Raw genomic sequence first — 21,276 nt, forward strand, 5'->3', positions numbered from 1 at the left:
AAAGTTAAATTACATGCATAATAATTAAGACAGACAGACAGGTGCAACCACTTGCAAATTGACTTGCTTGATTGAGAGCCATACACGCCGGTAGTATTGACTCACTCAACAAATGCATTTATGCCATTTTAAACAATATTTCAATATATATACATATTTCAGTATTCATAATAACACTTTAAGCTTTGTTTTTATAAATAATATAAAAAAAAAACTTATTATTATCCTCTCATGAATAGAAATACTATTTTTTTATTATTGAATATTAATATTCAATTCACTTTTTTAAAATTCTACAAAAGTTATGTTAATAGAAGTCTGAAATTGTGGAGTCAAACAATCAATTTCTATCTCATTAATTATTGTTTCAGGACTTGTAATATGGGTTTAATCATTTTTAATACTGAAATTGTTGGAAAACTTCCTTTCATTTCTTTGTCAAACTTTTATTTGAATATTGACTTCGGTTCAAATATCAATTATGATGCTAGCCCCATGAAGAATACAAAGATATTTGTATCAATAAAATTTCAAACTATTTCACAAATTTAATTTTCAAAACAAAAAATTATATTTAACTTGTTATTTTTTCGATTAGTCTTTATTTTCTTGGAATACATAATTCTCACTATCATTCTTGTCACGGTGTTTTCAGTTAAAATTAAATTCGAGACATTTTTACAAAGTTTTTATGACAAAGTTAAGTCATCTTTTTCAAAAAGACTCGATCGGTTAGTGTTAAAGATTCGATCACCTCTTCCTTGGTTAGGTCACAATGGGATCTCCGGTTTTGAATGTGGGGGAGACTAGAGTTGCTTTAAGTGACGAGATTCATGGTTAAATTATTACAATTTTTTTTGGTTAAAGTCTATTCTCCCAAGGATTTTTTGTGTCCATGGTGTTATTGACATTTTAGTTAGAAAAAAAGAAAACACTTTTCTTGTTATTATAGCTTTATTTGGAAATTTCATAGAAATACCTTATTTAATTGAACCTTGAAATTTGCCTTGTGAAGAATTCAACATATAAGTACAACAAGAAAAAAAGAAAAAGAAAAGTAAGCCAATGGCAGTAGACATGGACCCATAAAAGAAAAACCCAATTGTCATACATTAGATTACAAAATAACAACATTGAAGGATGTCGTGTTCTAAGCGAAAAAATTAAATTTATTTTATTTTTTTAATTTTATTAAATAAATATAATAAATTTGTATTATTTTTAACTAGAGTGGGATATAAAGGTAGCGCAACAAACACGTAAATTATGGCCGACCCAACTCGGACAGCCAAATCAATAGATTTTCAAAACAAAAATCTCACTTTCCTTTTTCCATTCTTGTCACTTTCCTTATCCAAATCTTTTGTCTTTTTTTTCTCCATAAAAAACTCAAACTTAACACTTTAAATTAATAATGTGAGTCTAGGGTAGACTATTCTTCGGAAGAGAGAGAAGGAACATAATTTAGTTGATTAGATTTGTTTTTGTTAATATATATATATATATATATATATATATATATATATATATATATATATATATATATATATATATATATTATTTTGGATGTGAGTTTGGAGGGTTCTAGGCGGTACATCAACCCTAACCCTAACCCCATTTATTTAATTTGATTGTCTTATACTCAGTCAAATCTGTATTTAAAAAGGGTAGGTTTATTTATAAATGAAGTAGGTGGAAATTAATTCAACTAAAATGGCTAATATATATTATATATTTATATATATATAATCTCTAATTAAACAAATCACAAAATATAACTAAAAGTGGTCTACTTATGAATTTAACACGCACATGTTTTCTCAAAAAAAATTAAGATAAGATTGTATTTTAATATATAAGACCAACAAAATATCATCACTCCTTATATTATCATGGTGTATTTTATTGAAAATTAATTGCCACAATTAATATTTGAATACTAATAATCTAAATGGACTTAATTAATGTGTGTCTAATACAAAAAAATATAAAATGTAGGGTTGACTAATCATAAGCCGTCATATTTATCTTAATTAATCTCTTCAATAAAATAAAAAGAAAAAAATGCTAGAAGATAATATATACATCCTTAGCCTTAGGCCGACGATTAATTAAATAATATTCTCATAATCTGTCACATGCATGCAGCCAATGTCGGCTTTATATATATAATATTTCATCAACCACTTAATTAATAATTATAAATTTTGAATAGGTAAAAATTATGAAGTAGTCACTGAAATTATTTAGATTTTTTTCTATTTATTTTTAAAGGAATATATATGTAGTTTTAATTTAAATTTATAATATTTTCTCGAAGTATTATATTTTTTTAATTATCAAGCTTAAATTTTAATTGACTATGTAACATTATTATTTTTGAATTAATAAGTAAACAAAAAAAAAAACAAGTGGAAAGCGTGTACGGGACCACACATGTTAATTTGGACTTTATTACACATTGCAAATAGACTTGTCGATGTGAGTATAAATAATTAAGGAATTATTTAATTAACCTTTTTGACTGTATATATGGATGACAACTTTGTATATATTAACTTGTTTAATATTTAAATACTCAAATTTAAACTTTTTTTATAATAGAAAAGAAAATGAATTTTTCTTATTATTATTATAATAGATAATTTGATTTATATAACAAATTAATTAAAGATAAAACTATGTATTACTAAAACTAACTGTTAATTTTTAACCTAAAATATTGAAGTGATTACCAACAATTCATTTATCTTCTTATAATGTATTAAAAAGTTGACACACTTAACATATGTTCTTGTAAAGGTTACAAGGAAATAATGAAATTTGGACATAGGCTTGATTATCGAGTATGAGACAATATCACGCTTTTATCCTACCACATACGCCAACTTCAATTATAATACCATCTATGCTCCCGAAACCGTTTACATTACTCGCATATGACGTTGTCCTAACCAGACCTAATCTCGGAGTAAGGCGAACTCGGCCCACCCAAACGAGGATCAATCTCCCTCCAAGTTTTTTTGTTTTTTTTTATAAAATACAAGAATATAGCTTTTGAGTTGTTGATAGACTTTATAACCAAGTACAATGCAATAAATGTTATGTGATATTAAACATAATTTAGTATGTCATATTTTTGGTAATTGGTAATTGTGTAATGTAAAACTAATAACTTAATTAAATATCAAATAACACACATTTTGTAAGTTGGTTAAATTAAATAACACAATAGGTTGAACCATAATGTTGCCTTGCAATCTAATTTGTTATGTTTTATGTGTTTTTTCCTATTTTAAAACTATAACATTTTTCTGAAACAAAAGGGAAAAAAATGGATAAACAACTATATTTTACCAATGTAAATCGAGAAAGACATTGTATTAACCAATAATAATAAATAAATAAAAAGTTCAAATACAATATCATTTCCAATGAAACATGTGCATTACGAAAATAATTAATTGATTTATAAAATTTTGGTATTCAATATTTGAGAATGGAGTGCTATAGAAAAAGGAAAATTTGACTAGATGACCATAAAGAAAGTCTTAAATGCCTGTGAAATTATCTTCGTCGCGTAACACGAAGGGGAAGAACGTCACGCGAAAGGAAAGATCGTCACGTGAAAGGAAAGACTGTGAAATTACCCATCGCGTCACGTAAATGGCACAATCATTCTGGAATTTTCATGAGTTTTTTCTTAGCTCTGCCTTTCACGTGATGAGAATATTTTCGTCAAAATATTTTAAAATAGTCATTTGCACCATTGATGACCATAGCACGTAAGATGGTAGTTTCGTCAAATTTGCCCATAAAGAATACTTCAACCATGCAAACTATATAAAGAATACTTCAACAATACAAACTTAATAATAATAATCAAAATTATTATGATAATGATTACTATTATTATCATTAATGACCATGACATAATTATTGGGGGTGAGAGTGTTGCCTACCTTATCAGCCAGTTTAATTTATTTTCTTATAATATATATATCTTAAATGAGTTGAATTGTATTTAATTTAACATTATGATTGAAAATTAAAAGGAAATATCAATAAAAGCTATGTAATTCCATTAATATCCAAAATTATATATGTCTAAGCTAATAAGAAAGGATAAGAAAAGACAAAAATAACAAGGGTAAAGTTGTACTTTCAGATGGATAAACGCCTTAAAGCTTTGACGGTTAATGATCAATGGTTGTGATTGAATCTTCCAAAATCCGCTATCTTACGAGACCTGTTCGCACAATACTTGGTCGCCATGGATAACGGCGGCTTGCCGGAGGTGGTTCTGATGTCGCCGGAGAAGCTAACTTCCGGTAACACTCCTTTCTGATTTCTCGCCCGATTAGGACTCGCCCTGACCAAAGGACTCAAGCAGAATGAAAATCCGGACTGTCCTCCGCCACGTCTGCAGGCTCTGGACGGAGTCTGTTTCGAGGATTCAGGTGTTCTATGGCTGAAACCGTTTGTAATATCATCGTCGTCGACGTCTGAGACTCTCGCCGGAGACATTCCGCGATTCTGACGAATACGAACCGTCGTCGTTTTAAAATTACATTGAGAGATCGACTCTTCGACGGAGAATAACCGCGATTGTTTCTTGTTGTGGTTGGATGATAGCTTGTTGGAGAACCAGAACGGAGATGATAATGAAGATGTGGATGCAATCGTCGTCGTATCTTGAGCTTCCTTTGTGGATGATTTAGGTTTGAAGAAACTCGCAAAGAGAGAAAACTTCTTCTTCTTCTTCTCGCAATCACGGCCTGGTTGATGACTAGTATTGCAGAATCCAGGATCTGAAACTGAAATACATTGAGATTTCCTGCGAGAATTGTAATTAGGTTGTGGATCGGAATCTCGACGATCCGATTGTGCGGCTTGGAGAGATAAGAGGCGTTCGCGGAGACAAGTGGCGCAAACTCCGATTGTGCTACTGAGATCCGTGTTCAAGTGCTTCTTACACTTCATTGATCCAATTTTTGATTAAACGAGAACACTTCTTCTTCTCAGAATTTGACCTAATTCATCATCGTCTTCTTCCCGACCTTCTTCTTCCTTTATTTCTTTCTAGAGAGAGAGACGCTGTGAGTGGGGGACTAGCGACTAATATAACTTTATAAAGGGGGAGGGGTATTATGGGTAATTTTTTTTTATTATTGTTATTAATTAACAAACTAGTGGAGACTAAAAAAAGTATTTTATAAATTTATACTATATGTACGTACCTTAAAACTCTTATCATATAGAAATAATATGGGTTGGAATATAATAATTTATTTGTCTGGTTGTCACCTAATTATTATTAATATTTGACTTATATATATGTTGACAAGATCTTAATTATAATTTGTTGTGGTTATTATATGATTATTGCAGCTTTTACCCGCAAGAATCGATCTACTAGACTGAATGAGTTTAATAATAATTTGAATTATGAATCACTAATTAGGTTAAATGTATATCACCTAATCCTCTCCCTTTCCAACTAAGGACATACATAAATGGAGTAGTTGTTTCATCGTGATGGAGTCATTATGTCACTTGGAACTACATTAAATTCCGTCCTAAGTTTTTCTATTTAGGATAATTTTAATTTTTAACGACGACAATATGTGTTTTACTCGTTGTGTATTGAAATACTTATCTTCGAACTTGATCAACGTTTTACTATTAGATTCCTATTAGGTTCGAGTAACTCAAATTATTTTATTTTGTTATAAGATTATAGTTGAAAAAAAGAAAATAATTTTATTAAATAATAAATAATTTTAAAATTAGTAAATCTAAATGTTAAAGAAAACAAATAAAAATATTATTTATCTTACCTGATGTGGAAGATATTGATAAATATAATAATTTATTATAAAGTTTATTTTATTAAAAGTTGAAAATTAACAAATAATAAAGAGAGAGATATTTTTCTTTAAGAATATTAAAATATAAAGTTGAAATAAAGTAAGGATAAGAATAAAATAAATGATATATTTAAAATAATGTTTGTCATGATAATATATTTGAAATGTAATATTAATTATTAATAAAAAAACATTTTATTTTTATTATTAATATAAATGGGTATCGAGTTAGGTTTTGTACGTCCTTATCCCGACCCCGAACTGATACTTTTTTTCTCCCAATATCCGACCCCAAACCCGATTTAAAATACATGAACCTGAACATCGGGTACACATGGGTAGAGCCGTCAATTTGGGTTAGGCCCGTTGGGTTGGCCCACCCCGCCAAATAATTTAGACAGATTTGGTTGAAATATTAGCAACCCATTTGGAAGTGAACCTACATGGGTCAGCCCACTCGGGTCGCGGGCCTAGATGGGTCGGGTTTGGGTTGGCCCGCGGGTTGACAAAAAAATCTAATCTGATTTATAGCCTTTATAGCCTAGGCATATGCCGTATAGTTCTAGTTTTTTTTTCTCTCCCAGGCAGTACTGCAACAGTCAATACTCAATACTTCGTCCATCGGCTATTTATTTATTCTGTCTTTCTTTTTTTCGTTCTCGCCTTCAAAAGTTTGTGAATTCAAACTTGGTTTTGACTGCATTAGTCAATATTCAATACTTCGTCCATTGACCAACGACTATTTATTTGTTCCGCCTTTCTTCTCTTCGTTCTCGCCTTCAAGGTTCGTGGATTCAAATGTTCTAGAGGATGCTGATGCAGACATTGAAGAGAAAGACAATGAAGAAGAAGGATTTGACATAGATTATATCTCGATTGATGATATTTAAAAAATGTTGACTTTATTGAAATTTTTATTTTATGAATTTTTAAAATTTTAGTTACTTTGTTAAACTATTTGTTCAATTAATGTGTAACGATAGACAAGACTCTTGTTTGGTGTGTATTATGACATTATGACTATTTGATCATGTTCTTAAACACTTATTTTATAGAACTTTTAATGATTTTTATTTTTATTGAGACAACCCGCGGGCTGGCCCGCCTAACCCGCAATTCATCTTGGGTTGGGTTGGAGATTTTTAATCCGCCGTGAGGGTGGGCCGGTCAGCCGTCAAACGATGGGTTTTGGTGAATAGGTCCTCCATGAGTTGACCTGTCTGACTGCTCTACACATGGTACATATTGTCATCCCTGTACGCATTTAAAAACGTCCGCAAAAAAAAACAATTTTCTCGACTTTTTAAGAAAATAATATAAAAAAAAATTTAAAATTTTTTTTAAAAATTTTGTAATAAAATAAAATCAAATAATATATATATTGATATTATTATCCTGATTATTTTATTTTTATTTTGGATAGAGAAAGAAATAAGCCAAACCCAATCAAAGCAGGCTCAATCCGAAAGAAGTTCAGACCACCGGATGAAATAACCCTAGCTTAAGTATAATTAAAAAAAGGGATTCTGCCTCCACCGACCTCTTCTAGAGAGAGCGAGACTCTCGCGAAGATGAATGATTCATTTGACCGATTCTTCTGAAAAACCTTATTCCCGTTGCCGACTTCTTCTAAAGAGATGTGGCGACTCCCTCAAGCACAAATTCTTCGGTAAAGTATATCTAGTCTTTCGACTAAACAGTTAAGAATGATTCATATATGAAGCTATAAAACTATCAGACGGAAAGAGAGATAAAAAAAAGAAGAAAAAAAGAGTCAGGTCGAAGAATCCCCAATTATTCTTTCAGTTTTTCTTCTCGGAGTGATAGAGTTATCTAGAACAGAGTGATTTGGGTTAGCTGTTCAACATCTTTATCTTCTGTAAGATTCTTTTAAATATTATATACTGTAAAAGTCTTTTTAATTATTTATTCTAAATCTATGTTCTTATATGTTCAAGACTTTACATTTTTTTTTGAGTTTATTTGTTAAATCTAAATGATCTTTTGACTTTAGTGTAACAGGTTTGTGGTTTGTGTTTTGATATTGGTTTTGGAGTTGCCCGTTCTGAGATGAGGCGAAAGAATGGTGACTCAAAAAGAAATATGATGATGATTTGAGGTTTTGGTTAGGGTTTTCGAACCCTAATTGATCCATACTAACTTGATTGATGATTGTTTTTTATAGTAATTATTAAGTTTTACGTTTAATCTGTTTTTGAAAAGGAGCATGAAGATCCATATTCTTCATGTTGTTTTTTATAGTAATCCATAATCTTCATGCTCCTTTTCAAAAACAGATTAAACATAAAACCTAATAATTACTATAAAAAACAATCATCAATCATGTTAGTGTGGATCGATTAGGGTTCGAAAACCCTAACCAAACCCTCAAATCATTATCATATTTCTTTTTGAGTCACCCTTCTTGAGCCTCACCTCAGAACGGGCGACTCCAAAACCAATATCAAAATATCAAAACACAAACCACAAAACCTGTTACACTAAAACCAAAAGATCCTTTAGATTTAACAAATAAACTCAAAAGAAAAGTAAAATCTTGAACATATGAGAACAAAGATTTAGAATAAATAATTAGAAAGACTCTTACATTATATCAGATTTAAAGGAATCTTATAGAAGATAAAGATCTTGAACAGCTAACTCAAATCACTCTGTTCTATATAACTCACTCTTTGTCACTCCGAGAAAAAAACTAAAAGAATAATCGAGAGTTCTTCGATCTGGCTCTTCTTTTTTTCTTTTTTTTTCTCTCTTTCTAATTGATGGTTTTATAGCTTCATATATGAATCGTTCTTAGCTGTTTAGTTGGAAGACTAGATCTACTCTACCGAAGAATTCGTGCTTGAGGGAGTCGCCACATCACTTTGGAAGAAGTCGACGGCGGGAATAAGGTTTTTCAAAAGAATCGGTCAAATGAACCATTCATCTTCGCGAGAGTCTCGCTCTCTCTGGAAGAGGTCCGTAGAGACGGAATCCCTTTTTTTAATTATGCTTAAGCTATGATTATTTCATCCGGCGGTTTGGACCTCTTTCGAATTGGGTCTGCTTTGATTAGGTTTGGGCTTATTTTTTCCCTCTACAAAATACAAATAAATATGATTGTTTGGATTTTATTTATTTTCTAAATTAAACGGGGATTGGGTTGATGATAAAATAAAATCTTGGATTGCGAACAGTGATTCGATTGATGATGAAGAAAGAGAATTATTGGTTCAATTCTCCACATTAACGATAGAAAAAAGGATGGATCAAATTCTATTGAGTCTGACTCATAGTGATCATGGACTATTGAGTCTGACTCATAGTCCATGATCACTATTATTGTCTAAATTAAATAATATTTAGACTATTCACAGTAGGGTATCAAATTTTTTCATTTAATATCCTGTCACGTCAGCTTAACATCTATTTTAACACGCACTTTTTAGCATATCCTACAGCAGAGTGTTATTCAATGTATCAAAATTATTTTTTCACTTTCTCTCACTTCCACATCATTTATACATAATTTCTTTTATGTGATACATTGTTTCGCCTTTGAAGCTCTACGAGAAGTTCTTTTTGCCTTTTGAGTAAAAATTCCTCCAACTCCCATTGTTGTTGAATCTCTTCGAGATTGAAAGAGTCTAGGGGAATATTCATATGATGATATGAAGAAAGGTGATACAAACAAGGATATATGGTGGAAAATTTCAGAAATTTTTTGGTGTCCAAATGACACAAACCAAGTCTCTATTTATAGATCTCGAAAAATAAAAAATAATGATATATATATATATATATATATTTGATCAATTATTATGCAAAAGTGTATTTAAAAAAGAAAAACAAAAACAAAAAAGTAACCACCCGCGCTGCCATTTGGCACGCTGTGATTGACCACATTAAATTTGGTCTAATTTGATACTCATATTTTAATAGTTAATTTTGATACTCTGCTGTACCATTTAATATTATTTTAACACTTATTTGATATCCTGTGGATAGTCTTAATAACAATGGATATATTACCTTAATTATTATTCTATTCCAAAATATCTAAATAATACAAAATTAATAATTTAGTTAACTAAATTCATTAATTAACTTTATATTATTCTCTCTATATTTTTTTTATTTTTTTTTTAACAAAATAACATTATATATTTATCAATTTCTTTTTTTAATTTTTTTTCAACTTTTTGCATTTCATATTTTTAATTATTTTATAGGGTCAAAAATATAAATATGGAGAAAAAAAAAGAAACATCATTAAATTGTCATAGATATATAACATCATTAATATATTTATTTAATTTTTATATTTTATTAAACAAATTAAATACCCTACACAAAAACAATTCTCCAGTTGATTGGTAACAAATAAATAAAATAAAAAATCCCCACAGTATAGTACAACCCATTGCCATCATACTTAACAATCTAAATGAGATTATATTTAAGCATGGGCATCATATTCAAGAATTTATTAACAAATTGCACAGTTTAAAAAATTGAAAGTAAGACTTCATCAAATAAAAATATCATATAGCCACTACAACATTCAATAATCATAATAATAATACAAAGACAAAGACAGATGCTGAATCAAAATAGGTCCACTACCAGCAGTAGCAGCAAGAACACATCAACGAGCCCATGATACGGAATCAATCTCGTCGCGAGCAGACTTGTATAATTCAAGTCTTTTTGAACATTTCATCCTCCTTTCCATTAAAGCTGGATCTTCATCCAAAAGTTCAGATAGCTGCTTACCCTGATGATTATTATGATAATCGAGAATATTGAAAGAAGCCAAGACAGACACACAAAGACTAATAGTATATGATAAAAATTTAAAGTACCTGCTTCTTGCCAATTTGAGTATAGAAATAATTTAACAGTGAATTTTTGGCCTCTCTAACTTGACAGTAAACCACGGCCTTTGGAATAGTGTTCCTCAGAGTCTCGGATACCATTCCCACATAAGAAGCGACATTTAGTGCTATCCTCCTGAAATGACCTTCATTGTATCTATCCACATTATTATTATTCGCTCCTGCTGCGGCTGTTGGGTTGTTTCCTACTCCTTTCTCTACTTCGAGAGGAAGTTTCCGGAAGAAATCCACCGTGAGATAAGAAGATTCCATCTCCACCATTCTGATAACTGTCTTCTTACTCTCGTCTCTAAACCTTTCCAATGCTTCACCAGCTGCTCCAGCTATCTCCCCTTGCAATGTAGGGAACCTCCTCAATTCCTGTGTTTCTCCTATCGACTTTCTAACAAGTTCCTTCAACACAAAATGAACCTACAACCAACCAACAATTTGACATTTTCTCTATTATCCTCCTCATACATCAGGGAATTAAAATCGGAAACAAAAAAAAAAGTACTTACAGCATCAACTGATGCCTCGGCTGGGCCCCTGAAGTAAGTCAGTGCTCCCTCAATAAGGCGTCTATATCCCTGCTCTGGAGCAATCAAGTGGGGTTGGTAACCGTCAGCCTCTGAAATGAGTTTCTTCACACTCTGCACTGAGAGGTGTCGATCAAATGGAAGCTTCCTCAATGCAGCTGGAAGCTGGTTATCAAATACACCATATATACGATCACCACCTGGCCGCCTGAAACAAGTAAACACATCAAATCTATATATAAAAACATAAAACTTGTGATTTAAACACTTTTTTCTTAGAAATTAAAATGCAAAGCAGTGAAACATGACATTGTTTTGGAATGAGAACCAACTCAGTTCATAGAGACCAGATGCGTATCTCTTATGGATGTTGAAAACATAACACACTCAAACACTTATTCATAAATTAATCAGTGGGTTCTTGTTTGGATCCAGATTGCAAATCTAGAAGTATGAAGTGTTTCCAACTGGGTCAAACCTAGGCAGGTGGTAAATAGACACTAGGGAGTATAAAAAACAATAATGCTTCCAATAAGCATTATAATGTTTTTCTTTCTTTCTAAAAACAATAGAGGATATTTTAGTTAATGATTGGATAATGGGTTATTAAATTAAATCTCAAATACCCCTAGTAGCAAAGTAAAAAATATTATTACTTGTAAAGGGAATTGAAACAACCAACTAAAAGATAAAGTGAAACGTACCCTCCCTCAAGATGCTCCTTAAATATCCGGTCAAAGGCACGACAAAGCTCCAAAATAGTGTATAACTGAGCCTGTAAACCCCAGTTTGATCATCTTAGGAATAAATTATTTTTATGTAGACATAATGGAACACAACAATCTGGCATATTACTTACCCCTGAATCAAGAGCAATAGGTCGGCCAAGATGGTTCATCTCAGATTCAAGCTCGTCAATGTTTTTGCTGATCAATGAGGTGATACTTGGCAGACGCGCCCTGATTACAGATTCCAGGTGCTGAATTGAAAACAAAGAAAGTGTTTTGTGTCAAAATTGTGTGTTTAAATATTAAAGATTAGTTTCAAAGTCCTAAATCAAACAAACAAACAAACCACCTTTGATAGAAGCTTTGCAAGGTATTCTGAACCCATTTTACTGACTAAGTGACCATAATCAGAACTTGTAGCAAAATATTCACGTTCCTTCCTCCTAGCTGCAACCATGTCTACGTTTTTGTTTATATCAGCTTGTGAACGATTCACAATACCAACCCAAGGATGCTGCAAACGATATGATTTTCCTTCCAGGACCTTTACAAAGAAACAAAAAACAGGAGATTTCTCAAGAACATCAGAAAATTAAAGTTAGACAGGATTAAAAGGAAACACTCAGAAAACATCATACATCTAATGCATTAGTTCCTTTGTCCATCAAGTCCAATTTGGTCAAAACCCCAAATGTGCGATCACCTGAGCTTCAATTAAATAAATTAAGATAACTCAACTGGAATGAGAAAAAGAAAGTTAACAACAAATGAATACAACATCAGAACATGCCTGCTGGATCTACTTCTCTCGCAAGCTTGATGGCATCTGATGTTGCTATATCCTGATTTGCAGGAGATATTGCCAGAATAATGCTGTTGGGCTGCCAAAAATAATCAGCCAATTTCATGCAGCTCTCTTTTAATAAACAACTTACAAATGAACAAAAGATTTACATATTTTTTCTACCTTTTCAACATAAGATCGCACCATGTTTTCAATCTCTTGTACAATATTTTCGGGTTGACCCTCTGTTAAACAAAACATATGTAAATTTATAAACATCTTAAAGAGGTTAAGTTGACAACAAATAGTTTTGCATGAAACATACCAACAGCTACTTTTGTCAGGCCAGGCAAATCGATTAAGGTTAAGTTCACAACTGCATTTAGAACAAAAAAGTCAATAAATGTTATTGATGTCTAACATGAAACCTTGTAATGCAAATCCTTCTTGTCAAGAGTTAATTTGAACTCACCATTTGTGGAATAAATACTGAGATGAATAGGAACAGGAGAAATCTGTTTAGACTTCCCAGTCACCCTATCAGTTTCATCCTGAATTTCCTTACGAACAAGAGCTGCATAAACATACAATTGATAATAAATGAATTACATAATCATGTTAATTACTCAACTAAAGAGATGGTTTCAGATATGTACTTACAGAAATCTGTGAATTTCCTTCGAGGAAGATGGGAAAACTCAGCATAGTCATGTCCATCATCTAATTTGTATAGCTGTAAGACCAATGGCCTCCTCGTTACAATCCCTGGAACAAACAAAAACCCATTACATTAGCCATGAAAACCCAAAACCCAAACCCAAACCCAAAACCCAAAAGCAATTTGAGATAAGTTTGAAAGAAGAAAATTCCTCACCGGATCCTCTAGGAAGGAAGTCTCTTCCAACAATGCTTTCTAACACAGAAGATTTTCCAGAACTCTAAGATCAAAAGAAGAAACAATAAGAAATCAGGTAAAAGCAGATACCCATAATTCAATCTCTTTATGCAAAACCGTACCTGACCACCAACAACGGCGACAGAAGGAAGAGCATCCCAGAGAGAGGAAAACGCGGATTCGTCACCTCCGTGGTCGCCGAGAGCAGTACAAGCTCTCTGTATGCGATTGACGAGGCCAATGAGGCTTTCCATGGTCGCCATGTGGTTCAACAGAAAAACCTAGGAGAGATTAGAATCACAAAACCCTAGACAAGAAAGCGTTGCAGGAGCTGGGAAATGATATGGGTAAGCAGAAGCTGAAAAGATAAACTCAAATTTCAAAGAATTGGAAGCTAAGAGAGATTGAGAGAAGTGAAATGAAGAAGAATTACAGTGGCGTTTTGGACTTAAAATGGACGCTGAGAAGAAGAAGAAGATAGAGACAACTATTTGTGGACGTGGATATTTTGCTGTTGCTGGCCCACTTCAAAAAACACACCGTTTTTTCAGTAACCGTTGCAAAACATTTTGATTTTTGAAAACCATAAGCCTTTAACTTTTTGTTTTTATTTTTTTCTATCATTATCAAAAAAAAAATTCGAATGATTTTTCAAATTTGAGGAACAATTATTGTTATTATCTATATTTCATTTGAATTGCACCTTTTTGCTTAACTTTTAATTTATTTTAATGACCATATTTTAATTTTAAGAGTTTTTATTTAAAATTGAACTAGAGAATATTCTTCTGAACTTAAAATAATTCATATAAAAATTATAAAATTAGTGAAAGATTGTATCCAATGATTATTGATTGGACAATATTTTATATCTAATTTATAAATATTATATTATGTATATTAAAAATATATATATAATAATAATATTATAACAATATTTACTTAATAATTATAATTGTATTTAAGACAAATTTGATTTGATTGAATAAAATATTAATGATATTAATTTATGTATCGGATTTTAATGAAAGAATATTTTGCCTATTTATTCTTTAAAATTTAATAATTAAATTAGTAATATGAATTTTTTGTTTAGTTATTTATTTATAGAAAAATGACACACTTAGCGAAAAAGTCCGCCTATTTATTCTCTAAAATTTGGTAATTAAATTAGTAATAAAATAACAAATTTAGGAAAAAAAATCCACAAATTGATGTGTTATGCAAGTGGGTAGAAGAAAGAAAATTAAAAATATCATGAAAAGCTCATTTCAGGTCTCAAAACACACGTGGGTAGGAAAGAGAAAATTAAAAATGTCCCGAAAAACTCATTTGAGTTCTCAAAACACACGTAGGTAGGAGAGACAAAATTAAAAATGTCCCGAAACGGTCATTTCATGACAAAAAAATAAAATTATGGTCCCGAAATGAACGTTTTTTATACCAAAAATGAGCATTTTCGAGATCCAAAATGAGCGTTTCGGAATATGGAGGCAACGTGACAGGCCACATTAAATTCGTGGTTTTACTTTCGCTGAGTTTATCATTTCTCTTATTTATAAATGTCACTTAAATAATAAGATATTTAAAACTCTTAAAAACAAACCTTATTTTATATTAGTTTAAGGGTTAAGACTTAAAAAATAATGGTAAAATTTAAAAAGTAAGATATACCATTCTATTATATAAGTTAATAACCTATATAAATTATATTATATAATATTTTTTTATAAATAATATAATATAAATAAAATAATTGTTTTTTTTGATATTTTTCATCAACTAAATTATAGTATAACATTTTAGAGCCTCAACATTTTATTTCAATCCATATAAATTTATTTATTTTTATCATGACAACTCTCTCTTATCCCCGAATAATTGGGGGCAAAGGTAGTTTGATGTCTGTTTTCAATATAAATATGAAGAACATAATTAAACAAAGTGAAATTCATGTACAAGTTTTCCACATTGATTTCATTTTAATGATTGAAAGAATGATCAGACTTTCATGAATCATATCATTCATGTTAGTTTTGCTGTCTCTTCCAAGGCAGTCCATAGTATGGGATCATTGAAGTCTTTGATCACAAAAACCGCCCCAGCTTCTAACAGTAAATTTGCTGGGTTTCTCGACGCTATACCCACCACCGGCATTCCAGCAGCCACCCCTGCTTTTATTCCAGAAACCGAGTCCTGAACAACAGGTTAACATAATCTTAATCAGAATTCAAACCACAATGTATTAATCTACTAGTTAAACTCATAATTGAGATCATTCATTCAGCATGTTTGAAAGCAGCAGAATTGCAATCGGGTCCAGTTCTAAATCTTTGTTTTTCAATTGAAGTTCTAATGAAATTGAATGTATACAGTGGTGATTAAGAATGGAGCATGAGCCAGAAAGAATTGAGGAAAGCCAGATCAAAGCTTATAAAGAGAAATGGAAGATTTGGTTAGCTACGAGGGAAGTATATGGACTTACATAACCATGATTTGGAGCTTTGGATAGCTCTTTTTTGGGGATTTTGGACCCTTCTAATGTTCTTTTGGCTTGTTATTTTTGTATGATTAACTCGTTACAACTCATATCATGACTTGTTTTTGCATGAACATTTTCAACATGATCATAACATCGTGTATTAGAGCCTTCATGATCATTTATAATTCCAATTATACATGTCCAAACATGCTTAATTTGTTTTCGTTTCTACTGTAATGAAAAGAATAGTTCAATTATTCGCATACCTCAAACACAAATGTGTGCGAAGGGGATGCCTGGAGTCCTTCAAGAGCCTTCAAGTAAGGATCTGGGAAAGGTTTGGCTCGATCACAGTCATTTCCTAGTACAACCATGCTGAAGAAATCTGTCAAACCTAACATTGATAAGAGGAGCTCCGCATTTTCCTTAGGAGCATTAGTCACAGCAGCTCGTTTCAAACCTAAATCATCAACCCATTTTAACATCTTGTGTAGTCCATCTACAGGTTCCAATTGCTTTGATGCTAATCTATCAACCAAACACAATTAAAATTTCATTATAATGTTTAAGATTTGAAGCAAAAATGAAACCTTTAACTAACAAGTAACAACAACCTTCGGAAGTATGCTTCCTTGTCTTCCATAAACTTCATGGCTGTTTCAAATTCCCATTCAGGAAGTAGGAGACGACTAAGTTCTGAATTATGCTTGCCACTAATATTCTGGATGAAGAATTCTTCAGTTATTGATTCTCCTCCATTGAAACCCACCTGTACAAACAATTTCAGAACTTTCTTTCCAATACAATATGGAGAGACAAATCTGCAATCATCTATATACCTCTTGAAGCATATCGCGGAAGGCATAGTAGTGGAGTGGATCTGAATCGCATAAAGTACCATCGATATCGAATAAGACTGCTTCTACAGGAGCAACGGACAAGAGTGAACTGCTGCTGTATCTCGCAAATGAATAAATCAAACATCATCATGCAAGGAATCACAATTTGTAGGTGGAAGTTAACTTATAAGAAGAAATGCGAGTACCTGAGAGTGGTGGAGAGAGGATTTGAAGAAGAAACGAGCAGGCTGGGAAGAGGTTTTCTTATTGGACGCAGAGAGATATTGTTGTTGTTGAAGAGGAGGTTGAAGAAAGGCTTCGTTGATAGGAGAGCTGACATGGATGATGCCCCCCACTCTGTCTTCTTTTCTTTCTCTCATCTCAACCCAATAGAAGATTGATTGATATAGTTATATTATATCTATCACACATTTATTTATAAATTACTTTATAAAATATAAATATGTGTAGCACATTGAAAATAAACAAAATTACAATTTATTTTATTTAATTTATCCCAAATTCAAAACATTATTTTCAAACTTAAAAAATATTATGAGAATACTTTTTTTTCTTACTAATTTTTTTAAGATTTTCAATATTATTTATAAATTTTACAAACTAAATCTCAATATTTTTTTATTTAATTAAAAATCTTGAAATCAACTCTTTTCATCAAATTTTTATCAATTAATTAATGTAGTCTCAAATGTTTTTTATTTTTAATTTGTAGCTTGTACTTTGTGTTTTATTTTAATGTATTTTTTATTTTTTTTAGGTTAGTTTGGTTAATTATTATAAATTTAGAATATATAAAATATATAAGAAAATAATAATTATATATATATAAATTAATAAAATTAATATATAAATAAATTATATGAATATATAAATAAATTATATAAATATATAAAAAAAATTAATATATTAAAAGATTATATAAAAATAAAATAAATTATATAAATAAATTATATAAAAAAATAAAATTAAATCTATAACTTTACTTAATTTGTGAATATTAAAATATATTAATCACTAATATATATATAAAATAGTTTTTTTGGGTGGATAAACAGTGTAACATTTATTCTCTTACAAATTACTCTTGGGTGTGTTTGATGAGGGGAATTGGAATTCGAATTGGCATTGGAATTCTAATTCCAATTCTATGAGAATTGGCATTGAATTACAATTCAATTCCTATATTTGAAAAAATGATAGAATTGTAATTCAATTCCAATTCCTATGTTTGGGAAAATGATAGAATTGTAATTCAATTCTAATTTCAATGTTTGTAAAATAAAATATCGGTTCAAAATGTTAACTTTTAAAATATATTTTCACGTTTTGGCACGTTTAATACGTTTTTGACATTTTTTCACATTTTCACACGTTTTTCACATTTTTCACATGTTTTAACACGTTTTTCACGTTTTTCATGTTTTTCAAACGTTTTTCACGTTTTCACACGTTTTTCACGTTTTCACGTTTTAACACGTTTTTCACACGTTTTAACACGTTTTTTACACGTTTTCACACGTTTTCACATTTTTTACACGTTTTAACACGTTTTCACGTTTTCTCACATTTTAACACGTTTTTCACACATTTTCACGTTTTTCACACGTTTTCCACATGTTTTAACACGTTTTTCACACGTTTTAACACGTTTTTCACGTTTTCAAACGTTTTCACGTTTTTACACGGTTTAACACGTTTTTCACGTTTTTCACACGTTTTAACACGTTTTTCACGTTTTCACACGTTTTTCACATTTTTGGCACATTTAATATGTTTTTGACATTTTAAATATGTTTAACATGTTTTTCACACGTTTTGATAGGTTTAAAACGTGTTAAACCTATCAAAAACGTAAAAACGTGTTAAACGTATCAAAAATGTGTTAAATGTGTCAAATAAGTGAAAAACTTGTTAAACGTGCCAAAACGTGAAAAACGTGTTAAACGTGTTAAACGTGTTAAAACGTGTTAAATGTGTTTGTGTTAAAAATATGTCAAACGTGTCAAAAACGTAAAAAAACATGTGAAATATGTCAACAACGTGTTAAACGTGTTAAAAACGTTTTAAACGTGTTAAAAACATGAAAACGTGTTAAACGTTCCAAACATGTGAAAAACTTGTTAAACATGCCAAAACGTGAAAAACGTATTAAACGTGTCAAAAATGTGGTAAACGTGTCAAAAACGTAAAAAAGTGTTAAACGTGTTAAAAACGTGAAAACATGTTAAACGTGTCAAAAACGTAAAAAAAATGTGTTAAATGTGTCAAAAACGTGAAAACGTGTTAAACGTGTCAAAAACGTGTTAAATATGTGAAAATTTGTTAAACGTGCCAAAACGTGTTAAACGTGTCAAAAATGTGGTAAACGTGTCAAAAACATAAAAAATGTGTTAAATGTGTCAAAAACGTGAAAACGTGTTAAACGTGTCAAAAACGTGTTAAATATGTGAAAAACTTGTTAAACGTGCCAAAACGTGAAAAACGTGTAAAACGTGTCAAAAATGTGGTAAACGTGTCAAAAACGTAAAAAAAATCGTGTTAAATGTGTCAAAAATGTGAAAACGCGTTAAACATGTCAAAAACGTACAAAAAACGTGTTAAATGTGTCAAAATCGTGAAAACGTGTTAAACGCGTCAAAACGTGTTAAATATGTGAAAAACTTGTTAAACGTGCCAAAACGTGCAAAATGTGCCATAATATAAAAAATGTGTTAAACGTGTCAAAAACGTGTTAAAAACGTGAAAATCATGTTAAACGTGTCAAAAACGTGTTAAACGTGTCAAAGATGTGAAAAACGTGTTAAATGTGTCAAAAACGTGTTAAACATGTCAAGGACGTGAAAAACGTGTTAAATATGTCAAAACGTGTTAAACGTGTCAAAAACGTGTTAAACGTGACAAAAACGTGTTAAACGTGCAAAAAAACGTGTTAAAAACGTGAAAATCATGTTAAACGTGTCAAAAACGTGTTGGACGTGTCAAGGACGTGAAAAACGTGTTAAATGTGTCAAAAACGTGTTAAACGTGCCAAAAACGTGTTAAACGTGCCAAAATATGAAAATATGTTAAACGTGTAAAAAACGTGTAAAACGTGTTTAATGTGTGAAAAACGTGTTAAACATGTCAAAAACATGAAAAACGTGTTAATTTGGAATTATAATTCCGACCTAAAAAGATAGGAATTGAGAACTATCAAATTACACTATATTGAATTCCATTCAAATTCTAATTCCAATTCTTAATATTAAAGTGTCTAACAAACATAAGAATTGAAATTTGACCCTCCAATTCCAATTCCAATGCCAATTCCAGGGTTATCAAACACACCCTTGAGGTCAATCCCGTCCTATAAAAAAAAAATGTTTATTTTTCAAGTTATAAATATATAAGCACACTTGGGATGTGTCTGATATAGATCATAAGTTTGTTGGGCTAATTCCAGAAACTGTCCTTATCACCCTTGCCAAAAATAAACTACATACATTTATATCTCATTAAAATATGTTAAATGATAATAGTCGGACTAAAATAATTATTTTTTCACCAAAAACATATTAAGTTAAATGTAGGAGACTTCCTTAAGTTAAAAGTGGTTCTTAAGTGGTTGCTTAGTGTAAGAATCATAGTATTCCTCGTGGTTTGACTACAAATAACTTTATAAACTAAACAAATCAAATTTTATTATTGAAATTAAGGTGAAATCTTATTTACTTATGAATTTTTTATATATAGACCCATGGTTATTTTTATGTTTTTGAATGATAAACTTTGATGACTTGTATAGAAACTTCCTCTCAATTTCACAATTCACACTAGTATGTATTTTTTGAAAATTTTGAATAATGTCATCGTATATAAATTTGGCTAGATATTTTTATAGCCCTTTACTCTTTATTTTACTTTTATATTTCAATATTGAGAACTTATTCTCGTTCTAGAAAGTATATAATTCGATTTTATTTTTATTTCTTATTTGCTCAAATGAAAGTATAATTTTGTTTTTATAAACAGTGATATGAGCAATGAATTTGGGAATGAAACTAATGTTAAACATGGTCTGCCACGATGACGTTGCGTTGTGGTTGTCACGACAACATTATTCAAAATCTCTTGAATATGGTCACAAAAATCTCCCGAGTATGGTGTTCGGGACAAAAATCCCGTCATTTTCCCCCAAAAAAATTAAAATTAGCTCTCTCATACACATACATTTATTTCTAAAAAAATAAAAAAAAAAATTC

At 30.7% G+C, this 21,276-nt stretch overlaps 3 protein-coding genes across 5 annotated transcripts; all 3 read right to left on the minus strand.

Moving 5' to 3' along the window:
• Positions 1-4,061: 4,061 nt before the first annotated feature.
• On the minus strand, positions 4,062-5,085 carry LOC124940208. Its single transcript, XM_047480694.1, has one exon. The coding sequence runs from the start codon at positions 4,981-4,983 to the stop codon at positions 4,204-4,206; it is 780 nt and encodes a 259-aa protein (XP_047336650.1). The 5' UTR covers positions 4,984-5,085; the 3' UTR covers positions 4,062-4,203.
• A 5,296-nt stretch (positions 5,086-10,381) lies between these two features.
• On the minus strand, positions 10,382-14,149 carry LOC124937912 (phragmoplastin DRP1E-like). Its single transcript, XM_047478244.1, has 14 exons — positions 13,816-14,149; positions 13,673-13,736; positions 13,459-13,563; positions 13,271-13,372; positions 13,124-13,174; positions 12,982-13,043; positions 12,805-12,895; positions 12,653-12,717; positions 12,364-12,558; positions 12,146-12,265; positions 11,991-12,061; positions 11,269-11,494; positions 10,736-11,179; positions 10,382-10,647 (listed from the first exon to the last, which is right to left on the minus strand). Exons 1-14 carry the CDS (start codon positions 13,954-13,956, stop codon positions 10,519-10,521), a joined length of 1,866 nt encoding a protein of 621 aa, XP_047334200.1. The 5' UTR covers positions 13,957-14,149; the 3' UTR covers positions 10,382-10,518.
• Positions 14,150-15,608: 1,459 nt separating this feature from the next.
• On the minus strand, positions 15,609-17,420 carry LOC124938159 (haloacid dehalogenase-like hydrolase domain-containing protein Sgpp). Of its 3 annotated transcripts, none has more exons than XM_047478542.1 (5): positions 17,221-17,420; positions 17,015-17,126; positions 16,790-16,944; positions 16,442-16,703; positions 15,609-15,889 (listed from the first exon to the last, which is right to left on the minus strand). In XM_047478542.1, exons 1-5 carry the CDS (start codon positions 17,352-17,354, stop codon positions 15,719-15,721), a joined length of 834 nt encoding a protein of 277 aa, XP_047334498.1. In that variant the 5' UTR covers positions 17,355-17,420; the 3' UTR covers positions 15,609-15,718. The 3 variants fall into 3 exon arrangements, with proteins under 3 accessions (XP_047334498.1, XP_047334496.1, XP_047334497.1); XM_047478540.1 differs by having other exon boundaries at positions 17,015-17,135; XM_047478541.1 differs by having other exon boundaries at positions 17,015-17,129; positions 17,221-17,419.
• Between the last annotated feature and the right edge of the window lie 3,856 nt (positions 17,421-21,276).

The sequence above is a fragment of the Impatiens glandulifera genome, chromosome 5 (genome assembly GCF_907164915.1).
Source record: "Impatiens glandulifera chromosome 5, dImpGla2.1, whole genome shotgun sequence".
NCBI lineage: Eukaryota > Viridiplantae > Streptophyta > Magnoliopsida > Ericales > Balsaminaceae > Impatiens > Impatiens glandulifera.